The 15,160-nt window shown below is 41.5% G+C and overlaps 1 protein-coding gene across 1 annotated transcript in view; it reads right to left on the reverse strand.

Annotated features, from left to right (window-relative positions):
• Positions 1-407: 407 nt before the first annotated feature.
• tmem276b (transmembrane protein 276b) overlaps positions 408-15,160 on the reverse strand; it is a 30,277-nt gene continuing 15,524 nt past the window's right edge. The window contains exons 3-4 of the mRNA XM_061246073.1: positions 9,014-9,151; positions 408-2,377 (exon numbers count right to left, since the gene is read on the reverse strand). Coding sequence (XP_061102057.1) covers positions 2,133-2,377; positions 9,014-9,151 — 383 coding nt within the window. The 3' untranslated portion in view covers positions 408-2,132. The remainder of the gene's footprint in view (positions 2,378-9,013; positions 9,152-15,160) is intronic.

The raw sequence follows: 15,160 nt of genomic DNA on the forward strand, positions 1-15,160 counted from the left end.
GCAAATGATAGGGCTAATTAAGTTCTGTCTTGCAACACATTGAGCTACTCAACAAAAAAATTATGATAATTTGAGAGTCAGCAAATCAGCCTTGTCACTTTTCACCTAAATGCTGGTGGAAGTATTTACGGGCAAGGCAGTTTGATTTACATAAAGAACATATTGAGAAAGGTATAACTTACAGTATATTCAACACATAATCCAGGGGTTCCCAAACATTCTTCTGATGTGACTCCAAATTAATGTTCACAAACTTACACGACCCCAACACCCCTCCCACACACACGACCCCAACACCCCTCCGACACACACGACCCCAACACCCCACCCACACACCCCACCCACACACATCTTGTGCCTAACAACACCGTTCAGCCACAACTATACTGGAAATATACCACAACCTCTCCTGCCTCATTGATTTATAATAGTTGGGTTATTGTAATGTTAAACATGTAGTGGCCTACATTCACATATTTTAAAGAGACAAAAGTTAAATTTTAAAGATTTTCAGTCGACCCCATCCTGACATCGAGCGACCCACAGTTTGGGAACCCCTATTATTTCTCACCCTATTGTTCAAAGAAAAAGATCCTATTAGTGAACATTTCGTTACTTAAGGGTGTACCCTTTAACTACTCTTCCGAGGACAATGCTGTGTGTCTGCAATTGATGAACATGCGCATTAGTGGGTGGGTCATCTCCAAGTTGGTTTCTGGGCCAAATATTGGAAGTAGATACCATCTGTTCTCATGGACATACATGAATATCCAAAATCATGGCTTTCTCAAATGTGCTATACCCCATATCAACACTTGCAGAGATTTGTTTGTCACTGTAAATCCAATTGATCATTGGACATTTTCTGTTATTGTGTAGCTGTCCCAAGTTGCTGATGGGCTGAGTTCCAGACTGTCCTTGATGCTGCATCTTTTTTATCCTTTTTCATAGTGTGACCACTACTGCTGTTGGGGCCTTCATATGGCCACACTGAGTATCATATATATATATATAAGAGAAGATGAGTTTCTCATCTGAAACTTCTCAGACTAAATTTGAGAGAATGAGGATGGGGAGAGGGAGTTCGTAAACATAGCCAAACGTACGTTTTTTCCCCACATTTACATCACAGGTGGAGCTCAAAATTCATGCTCGATCCATGTTAAAAAAAAAAAAATGACTTGAGAAAATGTTTACTTCAACCCCAAAGGGCACACATATCTCCATCTACCCAAGCCACTAAATATCCAGACTGCCTTATATTTAGGATTACCTCATAACAAATGGAAAAAAAACATTCTTTATACAAGAACTATAAACGGAGACCCGCTTCTACATAGAAATGCATTTACACATACTGTATCTTAGAAGCACTGAAATGTTACTCTTAAAAGCTGAAAACACATTTCAATCTTTATATTTGTTCAGTTCCAGTCTTCCCGTTTCCATTTTGTGCTTTTTATATTCCGCTTCCGCAATACCACTGCAGGGGGCTGGCCGAGGCAGCTACGGCCGCCAAGCACCCAGATCCCAATCAACTCCAAGCAATATATTAAGTCCTTTAAGATATTTTAAACAATACACAGTTTATGCCAGCATAATTCATTTCTTTTTTTCGTGTATTCTGCGAGCATTAATAAACACGGAACAGGTCACCCGACGAAAAGAACAATCTGACAGGATTTACTGCCATAATATATGTTTTTTTTTTTTTTTTTTTGTTCTGTTCTTTAGTTCAGTTTTTGAATACTGAAAGATTCATCAGTTCCTGGCAAAAATATTAAAGAGAAACTTTGGAGCACCATTGCAACACAAATCCCTTTCCAAAAAGAATAAATAAATAAATTAATTAATTAATAAATAAAAAAGTGAGCCGCTCCCACTTGGTTTTTAAAGTGAGAAAAGGCCTTGTTCGGATTGTGCTGAACAGCAGAACCCCGGTGAGAACCGGGCACTACCGATCTGTACACGTCTAGATGATGCGGAGGTTTGGCGACACGGTTTCCCTCCTCGTAGCTGTCCAGGTCACTTTGTTTTTCAATGTCTTGAAGGAGAGGAAAGACAAACGGGGCGAAGGAGAGAGAGAGGTGGGGGAGGGGGGCACCGGCTGCTTGTGCGTCTCCGCGGTGCTGTCACACGGTGCCGTTCTCCGGCCTGGGCTTGTGCACCATTGTGCGGGGGCTGTTCAGGGAAGGCGCTAATGTACAAAGGAATCCAGCCAGCAGAGTGAGACCCAGCCCGCCCCAGGCACAGAACATGGACCAACCATACCCATGGCTGATATCCTCTGGCAGCCCATACATGGAGCGTGGGTAACGCGACAGTTCAAAGTTGATCCCCGCCACGCAGGTACACAAGGAGATAATGCAGCATGTTCCTGATGGAGAAACGGGAAGAGGAGGGAAGAATCATGTGAGCAAACTGGATTTCAGACTTACATCTGACACTTACCGTGATATTGCTGTGAAATGCTTTCATTTTGATTTATCTTGTAAAAGATCTGTGCTGATGTTAGCGTTAGGGCTGATAGATTTAATTTCCTGTCTTTCGAGGCTTTCAGCAAAAGCAAACATTTCACTCAAAACTTTGTGAGTCATTTCCCTGGATTTTACACAAGGAGGTTTAATTAATATATGATAAGTCATTGTAAATATGCATTATAAATAAAACCCTTGGCTGAATCTATTTGGCCCACTAGCTAACTAAAGTAAAGAAAATCCAATTTCTTATACGCGGATGCCATCTACTGGTAAAAAGAATTTGGCCATTCATTGATAACAAATTCTTGTTTGAATTCTCAGCAAGTATAGTTAGCGTCATTGTTTCCCATTTCAATGATAATTCTGAGGTCTGAAACGCATTTATTCAGTCAAATCTTAAGGAAACTGCCATCAAAACGGTATTTGCATGTATTGTTTGCTATCGACACGGTATTTGCACATTATCTTGCTCGTGATATTGCATGTTATCTCATGTCATGTGTTATGAGAAATATCAGGGAGTCAGCTAGCTGGCGCAATTGCAAACTATTTTTTAAAAGCCTAACTACAGGCTAGCGAGTTAACTAGCTGGCATTAGCAAACACTGTCACTGCCATTTTTCCGTGTAGCCAGAGCTAGGTGGTTAGCCTAGTGAACTCACTTTGTTGGTGTGTATGACTAGCCTAATAAACTAACATAGCTGCAGATTTAGCTGTAAGTTTTCTGTTTATGAACTCCGACCTAGCGGGTCTTGCTTTACTGTATCCGACACGTTTCGTTTTCACAAATTGAGTGCTTGCTTTCACAGTGAGGGAGACTGGCTGCTGTCAGTGTACTATGGAATGTCATCTGGCTCCTAATCGTACCTGCACGCGATAACTTTGCTGAAAATAACGATCAATTTAGAATATCAGATTAGCTTAATTCATGTTAGCATTGTGTCTCATTAAGTCTATGGACATCGAAATGGACAATTTTGAGGTCTAATTCACATTTAAGGTTTCCTGGTGGAGTTTTGATTAGATGTTTATTTATCCTTCAGTTTCACCGCGCGTATGGGAGGAAGACACCGCAGGAATGTGGCAGACCCTGCAGCCTGTCTAGCCCACATTAATAAATAGATGGAAAAAAATTAAATGAAGAAAAGGTACTTCTAGTGGGCCCTAAGTCAAAAAGAGACAAGCTGCAAGCAAAGATTTGGAGCCTGGCTAAACAGACAAAATCTGAGGTCAGAAACCTTGGAGTTATCTTGGATGCTGATTTATCTCTCACATAGACAAGGTGACCGAACATAGCCAAAGTAGGACCCTTTTTAACTCACCAAGATGCTGGAAAAACTGATGCATGCTTTTATCTCGAGCCGCTTGGACTACTGTAATGGACTTTTTACCCGCCTGCCCAAGAAATCTAGCAATAAACTCCCAAGTTACCCAAAACGCTGCTGCCAGAATCAAAAACTTAGAAAAAAGAACATATTCCACCCATCCTCGTTACTTTGGCTTCCAGTTTCTTTCACAGTTGAAGTTAAAGTCTTACTACTTGTATATAAAACTTGAAATGGCCTAGCACCTTCTTATATTAAAGATAGCCTATCACCTTATGTACTAACTGTACTAACTGGTTAGTGTACCTGTGGTTAGTGTACGTGTGGTTAGTGTATCTGTGGTTAGTGTACATGTGGTTACTGTACCTGTGGTTAGTGTATCTGTGGTTAGTGTACGTGTGGTTAGTGTACCTGTGGTTAGTGTATCTGTGGTTAGTGTATCTGTGGTTAGTGTACCTGTGGTTAGTGTATCTGTGGTTAATGTACCTGTGGTTACACAGTCAAACTCAAATCATGAATTTGAATTCACCAATAAAAATCTAAATGCTCTTTAAGTATTATAAAGCAAAGAGATTTACAAATGTAGAACTATGGTTATTTTCTTAGTAATGATATAATAATAATAATAATAATGATAATAATAATGAATGAGTTATTTTAAAAGCACATGTAAAATAGCAGATGCTGAAGCTTAATCGATGCATTGAGCCAAGCCTGGGGGAGTGCAGCAGGAGGGAGCGTGATGGTCCCTTTGCCCACGGCACCATCTGCGGCCCCACATGGACTCCCTCCTACAGCCTGGAAGCATCGGCGGAAAAGCCTGACCCAAGCACTTTTGTAGTGAGCGGAGTAAAGAGCGTGCACATGTTTTGTCTGCGAGTGCAGTTCTCTGGGGAGCATGCTCTCTGATTCCCGAGGAGGGACACAGCGCAGAAACCTGTCGTATATCTGTCAGCTTCGCTAAAGGCGTCCTCCCCCACGCGTCCCGGCTCTTCTTCTCACTCAGACGCAAAGCTGTGTCCGCAGGCCACGGTCAGCCATGTACACACAGGACGTATACACGCCAAAGCCATGGCGGAGGGGGCCAGCAGTGTTCAGTCGGAAGTGGCAAAAAGTTGTGCGCGTCGACATCGAAAACCCTGTCTCTAAAGCTGGCACTGGAAACGTGAGCGGCGTGCTGGTCAGAACCGCGAGCACAGCGTCCGTGGAAGTCGGGATGGAAACGCCAGCGGAAACGCAGAGTCCGCCCGGAAACGCAGAGTCCGCTCGGAAACGCAGAGTCTGGTCGGAAACCCGTGAGAGCTCACGTCCACACAGAGCTCACAGAACTGAGCCTCACTCTGACATAACCGACATGTCGGACCGTACAGCTCACAGAACTGAGCCTCACTCTAACATAACCAACATGTCGGACCGTACAGTTCACAGAACTGAGCCTCACTCTGACATAAACGACATGTAAGACCATACAGCTCACAGAACTGAGCCTCATTCTGACATAACCGACATGTAAGACCGTACAGCTCACAGAACTGAGCCTCACTCTGACATAACCGACATGTAAGACCGTACAGCTCACAGAACTGAGCCTCACTCCAACATAACCGACATGTAAGACCGTACAGCTCACAGAACTGAGCCTCACTCTGACATAACCGACATGTCGGACCGTACAGCTCACAGAACTGAGCCTCACTCTAACATAACCAACATGTCGGACCGTACAGTTCACAGAACTGAGCCTCACTCTGACATAAACGACATGTAAGACCATACAGCTCACAGAACTGAGCCTCATTCTGACATAACCGACATGTCAGACCGTACAGTTCACAGAACTGAGCCTCACTCTAACATAACCGACATGTCGGACCGTACAGCTCACAGAACTGAGCCTCACTCTAACATAACCAACATGTCGGACCGTACAGCTCACAGAACTGAGCCTCACTCCAACATAACCGACATGTAAGACCGTACAGCTCACAGAACTGAGCCTCATTCTGACATAACCGACATGTCAGACCGTACAGTTCACAGAACTGAGCCTCACTCTAACATAACCGACATGTCGGACCGTACAGCTCACAGAACTGAGCCTCACTCTAACATAACCGACATGTCGGACCGTACAGCTCACAGAACTGAGCCTCACTCTGACATAACCGACATGTCAGACCGTACAGTTCACAGAACTGAGCCTCACTCTAACATAACCGACATGTCAGACCGTACAGCTCACAGAACTGAGCCTCACTCTAACATAACCGACATGTCGGACCGTACAGCTCACAGAACTGAGCCTCACTCTGACATAACCGACATGTCAGACCGTACAGTTCACAGAACTGAGCCTCACTCTAACATAACCGACATATCAGACCGTACAGCTCACAGAACTGAGCCTCACTCTAACATAACCGACATGTCAGACCGTACAGCTCACAGAACTGAGCCTCACTCTAACATAACCGACATGTCAGACCGTACAGTTCACAGAACTGAGCCTCACTCTGACATAACCGACATGTCAGACCGTACAGTTCACAGAACTGAGCCTCACTCTAACATAACCGACATGTCAGACCGTACAGTTCACAGAACTGAGCCTCACTCTGACATAACCGACATGTCAGACCGTACAGTTCACAGAACTGAGCCTCACTCTGACATAACCGACATGTCAGACCGTACAGCTCACAGAACTGAGCCTCACTCTAACATAACCGACATGTCGGACCGTACAGCTCACAGAACTGAGCCTCACTCTGACATAACCGACATGTCAGACCGTACAGTTCACAGAACTGAGCCTCACTCTGACATAACCGACATGTCGGACCGTACAGCTCACAGAACTGAGCCTCACTCTGACATAACCGACATGTCGGACCGTACAGCTCACAGAACTGAGCCTCACTCTAACATAACCGACATGTCGGACCGTACAGCTCACAGAACTGAGCCTCACTCCAACATAACCGACATGTAAGACCGTACAGTTCACAGAACTGAGCCTCACTCTAACATAACCAACATGTCAGACCGTACAGCTCACAGAACTGAGCCTCACTCTAACATAACCGACATGTAAGACCGTACAGCTCACAGAACTGAGCCTCACTCTGACATAACCGACATGTCAGACCGTACAGGGATATGCCACAGTAAGGTCGGTCACAGATGTCATACTGCATCCAAACACACTGTTTTATTTCTATTGATTAGTGTACTACTGGACCACTCTATTTGTTTTATGGTTAGATAAATACACCTCCTTAATCAGTACCATATAATTGGAGACAAATGCACTCATCAAATTACCTACAATGAAATGTAATATCACAGTATTCAGCATTAGCATTTATTCAGTTTTTGATTAAGCTGCAGTTTGGTAGACTACATGAACCTGCAGTCTCTGGTTCATAGCCCCGTCATCCTGCAAGAGCAATGAGTTCTCTGCTACAGAACCATTTCTGTTAATAACAAAAGCAGTTTACTCTTACCTGGAAGCAAGAATGAATTATGCAAAGGGTAAAGCTGTTTCATGGTTTTAACTAATAGAGTATACAAGTCGAGCGAGCAAAAAGTAATACACTTTATATGTTGACATCATGAAATGGAGAATGATGCACCAAATTAAATTACTCCTTATTTTCTATTGGTACTTACAATACAATGATTTAAAAAGTATTGAAGATTTTATTGATCTATTTTTGGCAGAAATCACATAATGTTCTGACCTAAATAAACCTCCAGTTATTTTGCTGAAATATCAGAATTATCTGTAATATTCAGTCTGGCTGCCAACTGTAATGTTGGATTCACTCCAAGATTATTTGGACAGTAGTACAATTTCTCTTGCTGTTCTTTTGGTCTGTGCTCCAGCACATTGGATTTGAAATGAAACAATGAAAATGAAGTTACATTACAGACTGTCACATTTAATTTACATCCATATTGGGTGATCATGTTATACAAAAAAAGGGAAGTAATTCCATTTTAAAAGTAATTTGACAGTTGGCTTCTCAGTAGTCTATTGCTTCTGAATAGTCTATATTGAATAGGTATATTCAATCGCTTCTGTATTGCAGGTATAAGAAAGCTTTGCATATCTAGTCTTGTTACAGGCTTTTCATTGCCTTTGGAATCTATTTTTGGAAACTGTCAAATTAAGGAGCATAATTGTGCCAATGAATGTCAAGGACGCCATTATGAAGCTGGGAAAGAAGACATGGGCAAAACAAACATAGGCTTGTAGTGTAGCGTCCGTAGATCTGTTTCTAGGCTTGTAGTGTAGCGTCCGTAGATCTGTTTCTAGGCTTGTAGTGTAGTGTCCGTAGATCTGTTTGTGAAGTCTTCTGTGGAGAGCCGTCACTGATACATTCACACCTGCCTCCTGAAAAGTGTTTCTGATCTCAGGTGTTTTTCTTCACTATGGCGAGGATCCACTGGAGAGGTCTTCCTTGGCCTACCAGCCCCTTCGCAACTACTGAGCTGACCAGTGCTGTCTTTCTTCTTAATGATGTTCCAAGCAGTTTGTTTCGGTAGGTCTATTGTTTGGCCTATGTTCTTATTTCTCAGCCTCGTAATGGCTTCCTTGACTTTATTTGGTACATTGCTGATCCTCATATTGTGATAAGACTGCAATCAAAGGCAATCAAAAGCCCAGAATCGTGACTACATACTGACAGCTTTGTTATACCTGCACTAAACAAGCGATTGAAAACACCTGACACATCTGAAACCGCTGAGAAGCCAACTGTCCAATTACCTCTGGTCCCCTAAAATGATGGGGACTATGTATATCTACACAGATAACCGATACAGATGTAAATACCCTCAAATTAAAGGTGACACTCTGCACTTCAACATCATGTTCATTGTTTGATTTCCAATCCAATGTGCTGCAGTACTGAGCCAAAAGAACATACATTGTACCACTGACCAAATACTCAGAATAAGAGCGTTTGTTAAATGTTGGAAAGATAAAAGTAAAGACCCAGTCATCGACTCATCTATAAGCGGCAAGTCAAATGTCTTCTGGACAAGGTGAACAAATGGCAAGGGACTTTCAAGGACACACTGATGTGAAATAAGCCTGAAAACAAACAGCAACATTTTTATCCTTTCTAAACAAAAAAGCAAGTTAAACTGAAATTTGAGTAGGTGCGCACACGTGAAGACGTGTTTAAAGAGCAGTGCTCACCTCCCATGAGGAACAGTAGGCCTGCTACGTACTGCATTAGATCATGCTGCTTGCAGCAGCCCAGCACCCCAATGATCCAGCCGAAGAGGATGATGGACACCGCCATGCCGATGAAGCCGGCCGTCATTCTCCTCAGATCTGCAGAGCAAGAACAGAACTGTTCAGAGGTTCTCCTCAGATCTGCAGAGCAAGAACAGCACTGTTCAGAGGTTCTCCTCAGATCTGCAGAGCAAGAACAGCACTGTTCAGAGGTTCTCCTCAGATCTGCAGAGCAAGAACAGCACTGTTCAGAGGTTCTCCTCAGATCTGCAGAGCAAGAACAGCACTGTTCAGAGGTTCTCCTCAGATCTGCAGAGCAAGAACAGCACTGTTCAGAGGTTCTCCTCAGATCTGCAGAGCAAGAACAGCACTGTTCAGAGGGAGGGACGAAGAAATGAGACAAAGCCATTAAATTTTCATATACATCACGCAGCTGTAAAACAAATACAAATAGTACCCCCTCCCAACTTATACTAGGCCCTGGTTCTGCACCCCTGGTCCTGGAGAGCCACAGGGTCTTTGTAATGTACCACTATAAGTGCCCAGGAATAATGAAGCTCTAATGATACTTTCCAAAACTAGGTTTCCATACCCCTGCACTAGGCAAACATCTGGGTCCCACGCCCATGGTGTTCTGTAACACTGTCATCCCACACTATGTGCTCCCAAGCTGCACTTATTTTACTGATGCCACATCTGCCACATGCTTATGTGACATATTACAATATGACATGCGTTCAGTTCAAGGCCCGCACATGCTCCACGCCGTTTATATGGCAGGTCTTTCATGTGAAATTAGAATACAGATATACCTCAGAAGCCACACCGGATGTTATCATACCACAGAAATATTAATATCTTTGAAAGTGATGTCAAAATAGCCTACATCAATTTTAATTTGAAACCTTTACTGGAATGGTTACTTAGCTGCTACTCACGCCCTGGTGTTTTTAAAACAGGATAAGCTATTTTTTGCTATGAATCACAGAATAAATGAACAAATAATTACACATGTGGTAGGCAGGATCTCATTGAAATATATATTTTTGTATGCCAACTTTCAGAATGATAACAAACATCTCCTTTTCACTGGCAGTGATGTAATTATGTATGCAAGCAGCATAACAATAGCATGCCTCTAGCTGACAATTGTTAGCAAAATAAAAAGCACAATAACCATCTTCCACTCTCTGAAATGAAAATTCATAAATAATGTATGTGCATTGAGTAGAGCGGAACTGAAAGCTACAGAATAAGAAAGGCGCGAGGTAAAAGGATACTTGGTCTGGACTGTGAGCAGGCTAGAGATGATTATTGCCTTGTCATTAAAGACATGGCATTAGTGAGGGGAGGAGTGGTCTGTCAGCCAGTAGATAGTTTCTGACAGTGGAACTCAACTTAAATTTCTTATAGCACTGTTAATGATTAAATGTGTCAGCCCCGGAGTTGAGACAATTGGTTTTTGTTTGACTTATGCTGCCGTTCTGGAAACTTGCTAAAAGGGAAACTTCCAACCCTGAGAAATGTTACATGGACCCCTATAGATGCAGCTATATGTAGCAGGAGGTTGCCGCGATTACAGCTGTTCGCCAACAGGTGTCTCCCTCGTATTTCTGTGTCCTTTGTTTCACTCTGATTGTTTCATTGATAGTTTCATTGGTTGATTGTTTTGTTTGTCAGTTTCATCTGTGTCGGTGTCACACCCTCGTGTTTCCCTGTGTACAGCATATAGCCCTCCCTAGTTCCTCAGTCTTCAGTGCTTGGTCTAAGGGAAAAGCCTCACATCCTCCAATGAAATTGCGTGTTTTGAAACATGGTTCATAAATGTATTTCAATTGCATTTATTGGAAATCCTGACACTGCAATAAAGAGTCCTTCTTGACGAGACTATAGAATGGGGTATTAGCATTTGAAATTCAGGACAATTTATGCAGCGGATCGATTGTTGGGCCATGTTTCCTGTCACCCCCGGGGATATTCCACAACCAAGATGACGGAGTTATTTGGATGACTGCACTTAGTAAAGCCCGGAACAGCTCTTTACATGTTCCAGCTTTGTGAGAGTTCCAGGTGTTGTTTATCCAGCTAACTCTTTAATCCTGCTTTGTGAAACAGGGCCCAGTTATCAAGCTAACTCTGTAATCCTGCTTTGTGAAACAGGGCCCAGTTATCCAGCTAACTCTGTAATCCTGCCTTGTGAAACAGGGCCCAGTTATCCAGCTAACTCTGTAATCCTGCCTTGTGAAACAGGGCCCAGTTATCCAGCTAACTCTGTAATCCTGCCTTGTGAAACAGGGCCCAGTTATCGAGGTAACTCTGTAATCCTGCTTTGTGAAACTAGGCCTGGTGGCTTCGCCTGCTTTCCACATGTTGGAAGCTATCCCAATATGATTTGTGGAAGCTAATAATTGCCTCTCATTGAAAATGAATGGGGGTGATGTCATGGTCGCTTCTTATTGGAGGATGTGTGGCTTCACCCTCATGTTAGTCTGTAGTGTTTGTTTTGCCTGCCTCTCATGTACAAGCTTCTCAAGTTTCCCCCACCATGCTCACAGTTTACAACCCTCAGCTCACCACAGACTCAGACAATAAAAGGCATATTCTAACAATCCTTGATACATCAAAACAATCTCTACATCAAATAATGATGTTCCAATATAAGAACAAAAATGCTTTGCAAATTATTCAATACAGACATATGTATGGAACCATATATCCCACTTGGTTACGACTGTGTGAATAAAACATGTGGTTAATTTTCTTTACATTTTGTATCATAAAATCTGTCTAATAGAAAAATAAGCTTTTCTGATCTTTCATGTGTCTGAACAAAAAGATATGCAGATGTTTTCTATTTGGAGAGATTTGGAGACACTTGAGGACATCTAGGTGCAGTTCTGGGAAACCCCCTGTGGAATTTGAATGCCTGTACGATATCTTTACCATATTGTGTTCTGGGTTGGTCCTTGACTCATAAATTTAGATATTCAGTGCTATAAGACGGGGAGGAGAGAAATCTTAAGGGACATCATGAGTTCATTAACTGTAAGCAATAGTTTAAATGATGTACAAGGTGGCATTTTAGGCAGTGTACAACATAATGCAGACAAGAGATGGTGGGGGTCCAATACCCTCTCCGGTCTTATCCTGTTTTTACCTTTGTCCTGTTTACCTTTGTCCTGTTTTACCTTTGTCCTGTTTACATTTGTCCTGTTTACATTTGTCCTGTTTTACCTTTGTCCTGTTTTACCTTTGTCCTGTTTACATTAGGCTGTGATGAATGCTGCCATGTTTGGGAGAACAAAAATGTGTTATTAACACGCCATTTATAGAATATGACCTTGGCTCAGCAAATTAGCACCTGCTTTCAGTTCTTCACATTTACATATGAGGAGGAGAGCTGCAATTAAGGCTTGTATAATAAATTAGACAGGATACTTAATTGGCCTAATTTACTCAATTTCAACCCTGTTCTAGCACATTCCGTTCACCCCAGGTATTCATATGCATTAAGAGATTAAGCATGTATCTGAATGAAAGTAGTACTTAAAGGGTCAGCGTGGGATAGACATGCCTTTTTTTTTTACAAAAGGGGGAACATGGGTTACAATGAAGGCACCTCACTGATTATAACGTCAATGGTGCTTTGTACGAAGGTTGCGATAACGCTACCTGCTCGTAGACAAACCTCAAACTCAATTTGATTATGAGTGGAAGCATCAGAGAATTGGCAAGATTCTGAAGTGAGAGAGCTTCTGTCCACTCCAGGAACCAAAGAGATAAGAAGACAAATTAGAGGCACAGTAAAAGATAGATACTATGTTGTCAATGGAAAGTTACTGTTGTCTACGGAAATATTACAGGGCTCCTTGCCGAAAGGAGTTATGAATGAACTGAAAACTCTGAAGAAGCAGGAGGTTACAATAAAGTTCCCGATCGCAAAGATAGAAGTGGAATTGGTCATGTCTTTGGCAATTCTGTACTTGCCAACCCTTGATCTTTACATTTAGATTGCAGATTTCATAGGGTCTATTTTATAGTGTTATTTCAATAAAACTTTTTAAAGCAGGTAACCGAAACTTATTGAGTTAAGGGACATCTCAGCAAAGTTATAAACCTCTCCTTTGTATAGTGCCCACAATTATTCATCACCATTATAGTAATTAATCACTTTTCAGTGATTATATGTGCAAAATAAGGTTCAATAGTTTAAGCAATTTGTCTCCATGCGGGTTGCTGAATTGCATGGCATTCTTTTTTCACTAAATAATCAGCCCAAGTGCTTAACCCCACCCGGCATTCAGACTTAAAAATATAAACTCTCCAACACTGCTTTCAGTTAATATTATGTTTTTGTAAAATAAATCGACTCAGTAAATGCACATAGTTTGTGCCATATTCACAAATGCCCGCCACGTAAAAAAAAAAGGGTTTAATGTGCTGTTCTTTACTCCACCACACTGTTCAGCGGCCCGCATTAAGGCAAGTCACTCAAACTATCGAAACGCATTTATTTTCTCTCAAGTAGAAAATATTAGCTTGTTTGTGAAATTTTCTTATTCCATTGGCTATCTTGAAATCTTGAGTGAAACTGTCTTACCTCATTTGCAAAAAATGTGTCTGATTTTGCTAAAAGGTAAAACAAATAAGATCAAGTCAGATCTCAATAAGTCTCAATATAAGTCTGAAATAGTTATAGGGATTATACTGGTTTCTGCTGTGCACAAATGAGCACACTGATTTTATTTAATTTCAAAAATTCGAAAATAATTTAAAATCTTGCACATTGTGTGTTCTGTACATTTTCTCAGCGCGTCTGTAATATAGTCTCTCTGCTTTGATGATACATTTTGCCTGATAGAACAAAACTGTTATACAAATAAAAACATGGAATCTTTATTTTGAGAAAATAGTATCACTAAGGTATCCGTATCCAATAACTATAAAAATAAGTAAACTAGATATATTCATAACTTAATTCACAAGACCAATAAATAGAATTACAGCGTAATTGGCATCATAATTGGCAGGAAACAGCATCTACTCCAGTATTGCTGTTGGGTTGGCAGTAATGGTGTTAAAAGATGTGTTTGCACTGTTAGGCCTGATGGCATCTGGCCATCGCAGGTTAACGTCTGGTTTAGACATATTCCATTCTTCCTGTTTTTGCAGGTAACTAGTGGTTTGCATCGTGCAGTGTAGCCTCTGTAGTTCTATTTGACAGCTCTTCTACGGAGAGTAGTCACTGACACATCCACGCCTGCCTCCTGAATCGTGTTTCTGATCTGTCTGTCAAACAGGTGTTGGGGGGGGTTCGTTCACGCTTTCTTTTAATGATGTTCAGCCTAAGGTCTGCTACTGTTTTTATTTTTTATATTTATTCATCATAATGGGCTTCCTTGAAGTTCATTGGCACAGCTCTGGTCCTCATGTTGACAGACTGTAATAACAGACTGCAAAGTTAACCAAAAGCCTACACAGAGTAAACACACCTTACTAATTAAAAACACCTGTGAAGCCATTTGTTGGAACCAAATGGAATAAAATAACCTATAATAAAAGCTGAGAATATGCACTGTAAATTGTTTGATTGCAAATCTGAAATTGTGGAGTACAGAATCGAATCAAGAAAAAAAGACATGCCTTTGTCCCAAACATTATGGAGATCACTGTACAAATATATAAGAAACTGCAAATGTTTATAAATGCGGTCACTTCTTCAGGCACAAGCAAACGTGAAAGGGAGACAGATGGGTGCGCTTATTTCATAACGGAGCCAAAAGCAGCTCAAGTTCACCTGGATGGCAGGAAGGCACCTGCTTATCCAGCTTCTCCCTTTTAAATGTTCCAAACCGTCCAGTTTAATGTACAAATACATGTTTTTAAACATGAAATTAAACTTTTCGTTTGTTAAGTAGTAGTTAGCAAATACATGAACTAATGAGTAAGTTAGCATATGCATTAATTAATTGTAGTTTTCCCAGATTTTTCAGGTACCTTTAATGCAATGCAAAAGCTTTCCAAGGCCTGTCAGGCGACTTTATGACGTGAGGGAGATAAAACAGCATGAATAATATACGGCCACTTCATCTCCTGTACTCTGTTAAT

The sequence above is a fragment of the Conger conger genome, chromosome 6, assembly GCF_963514075.1.
Source record: "Conger conger chromosome 6, fConCon1.1, whole genome shotgun sequence".
NCBI classification, from domain to species: domain Eukaryota; kingdom Metazoa; phylum Chordata; class Actinopteri; order Anguilliformes; family Congridae; genus Conger; species Conger conger.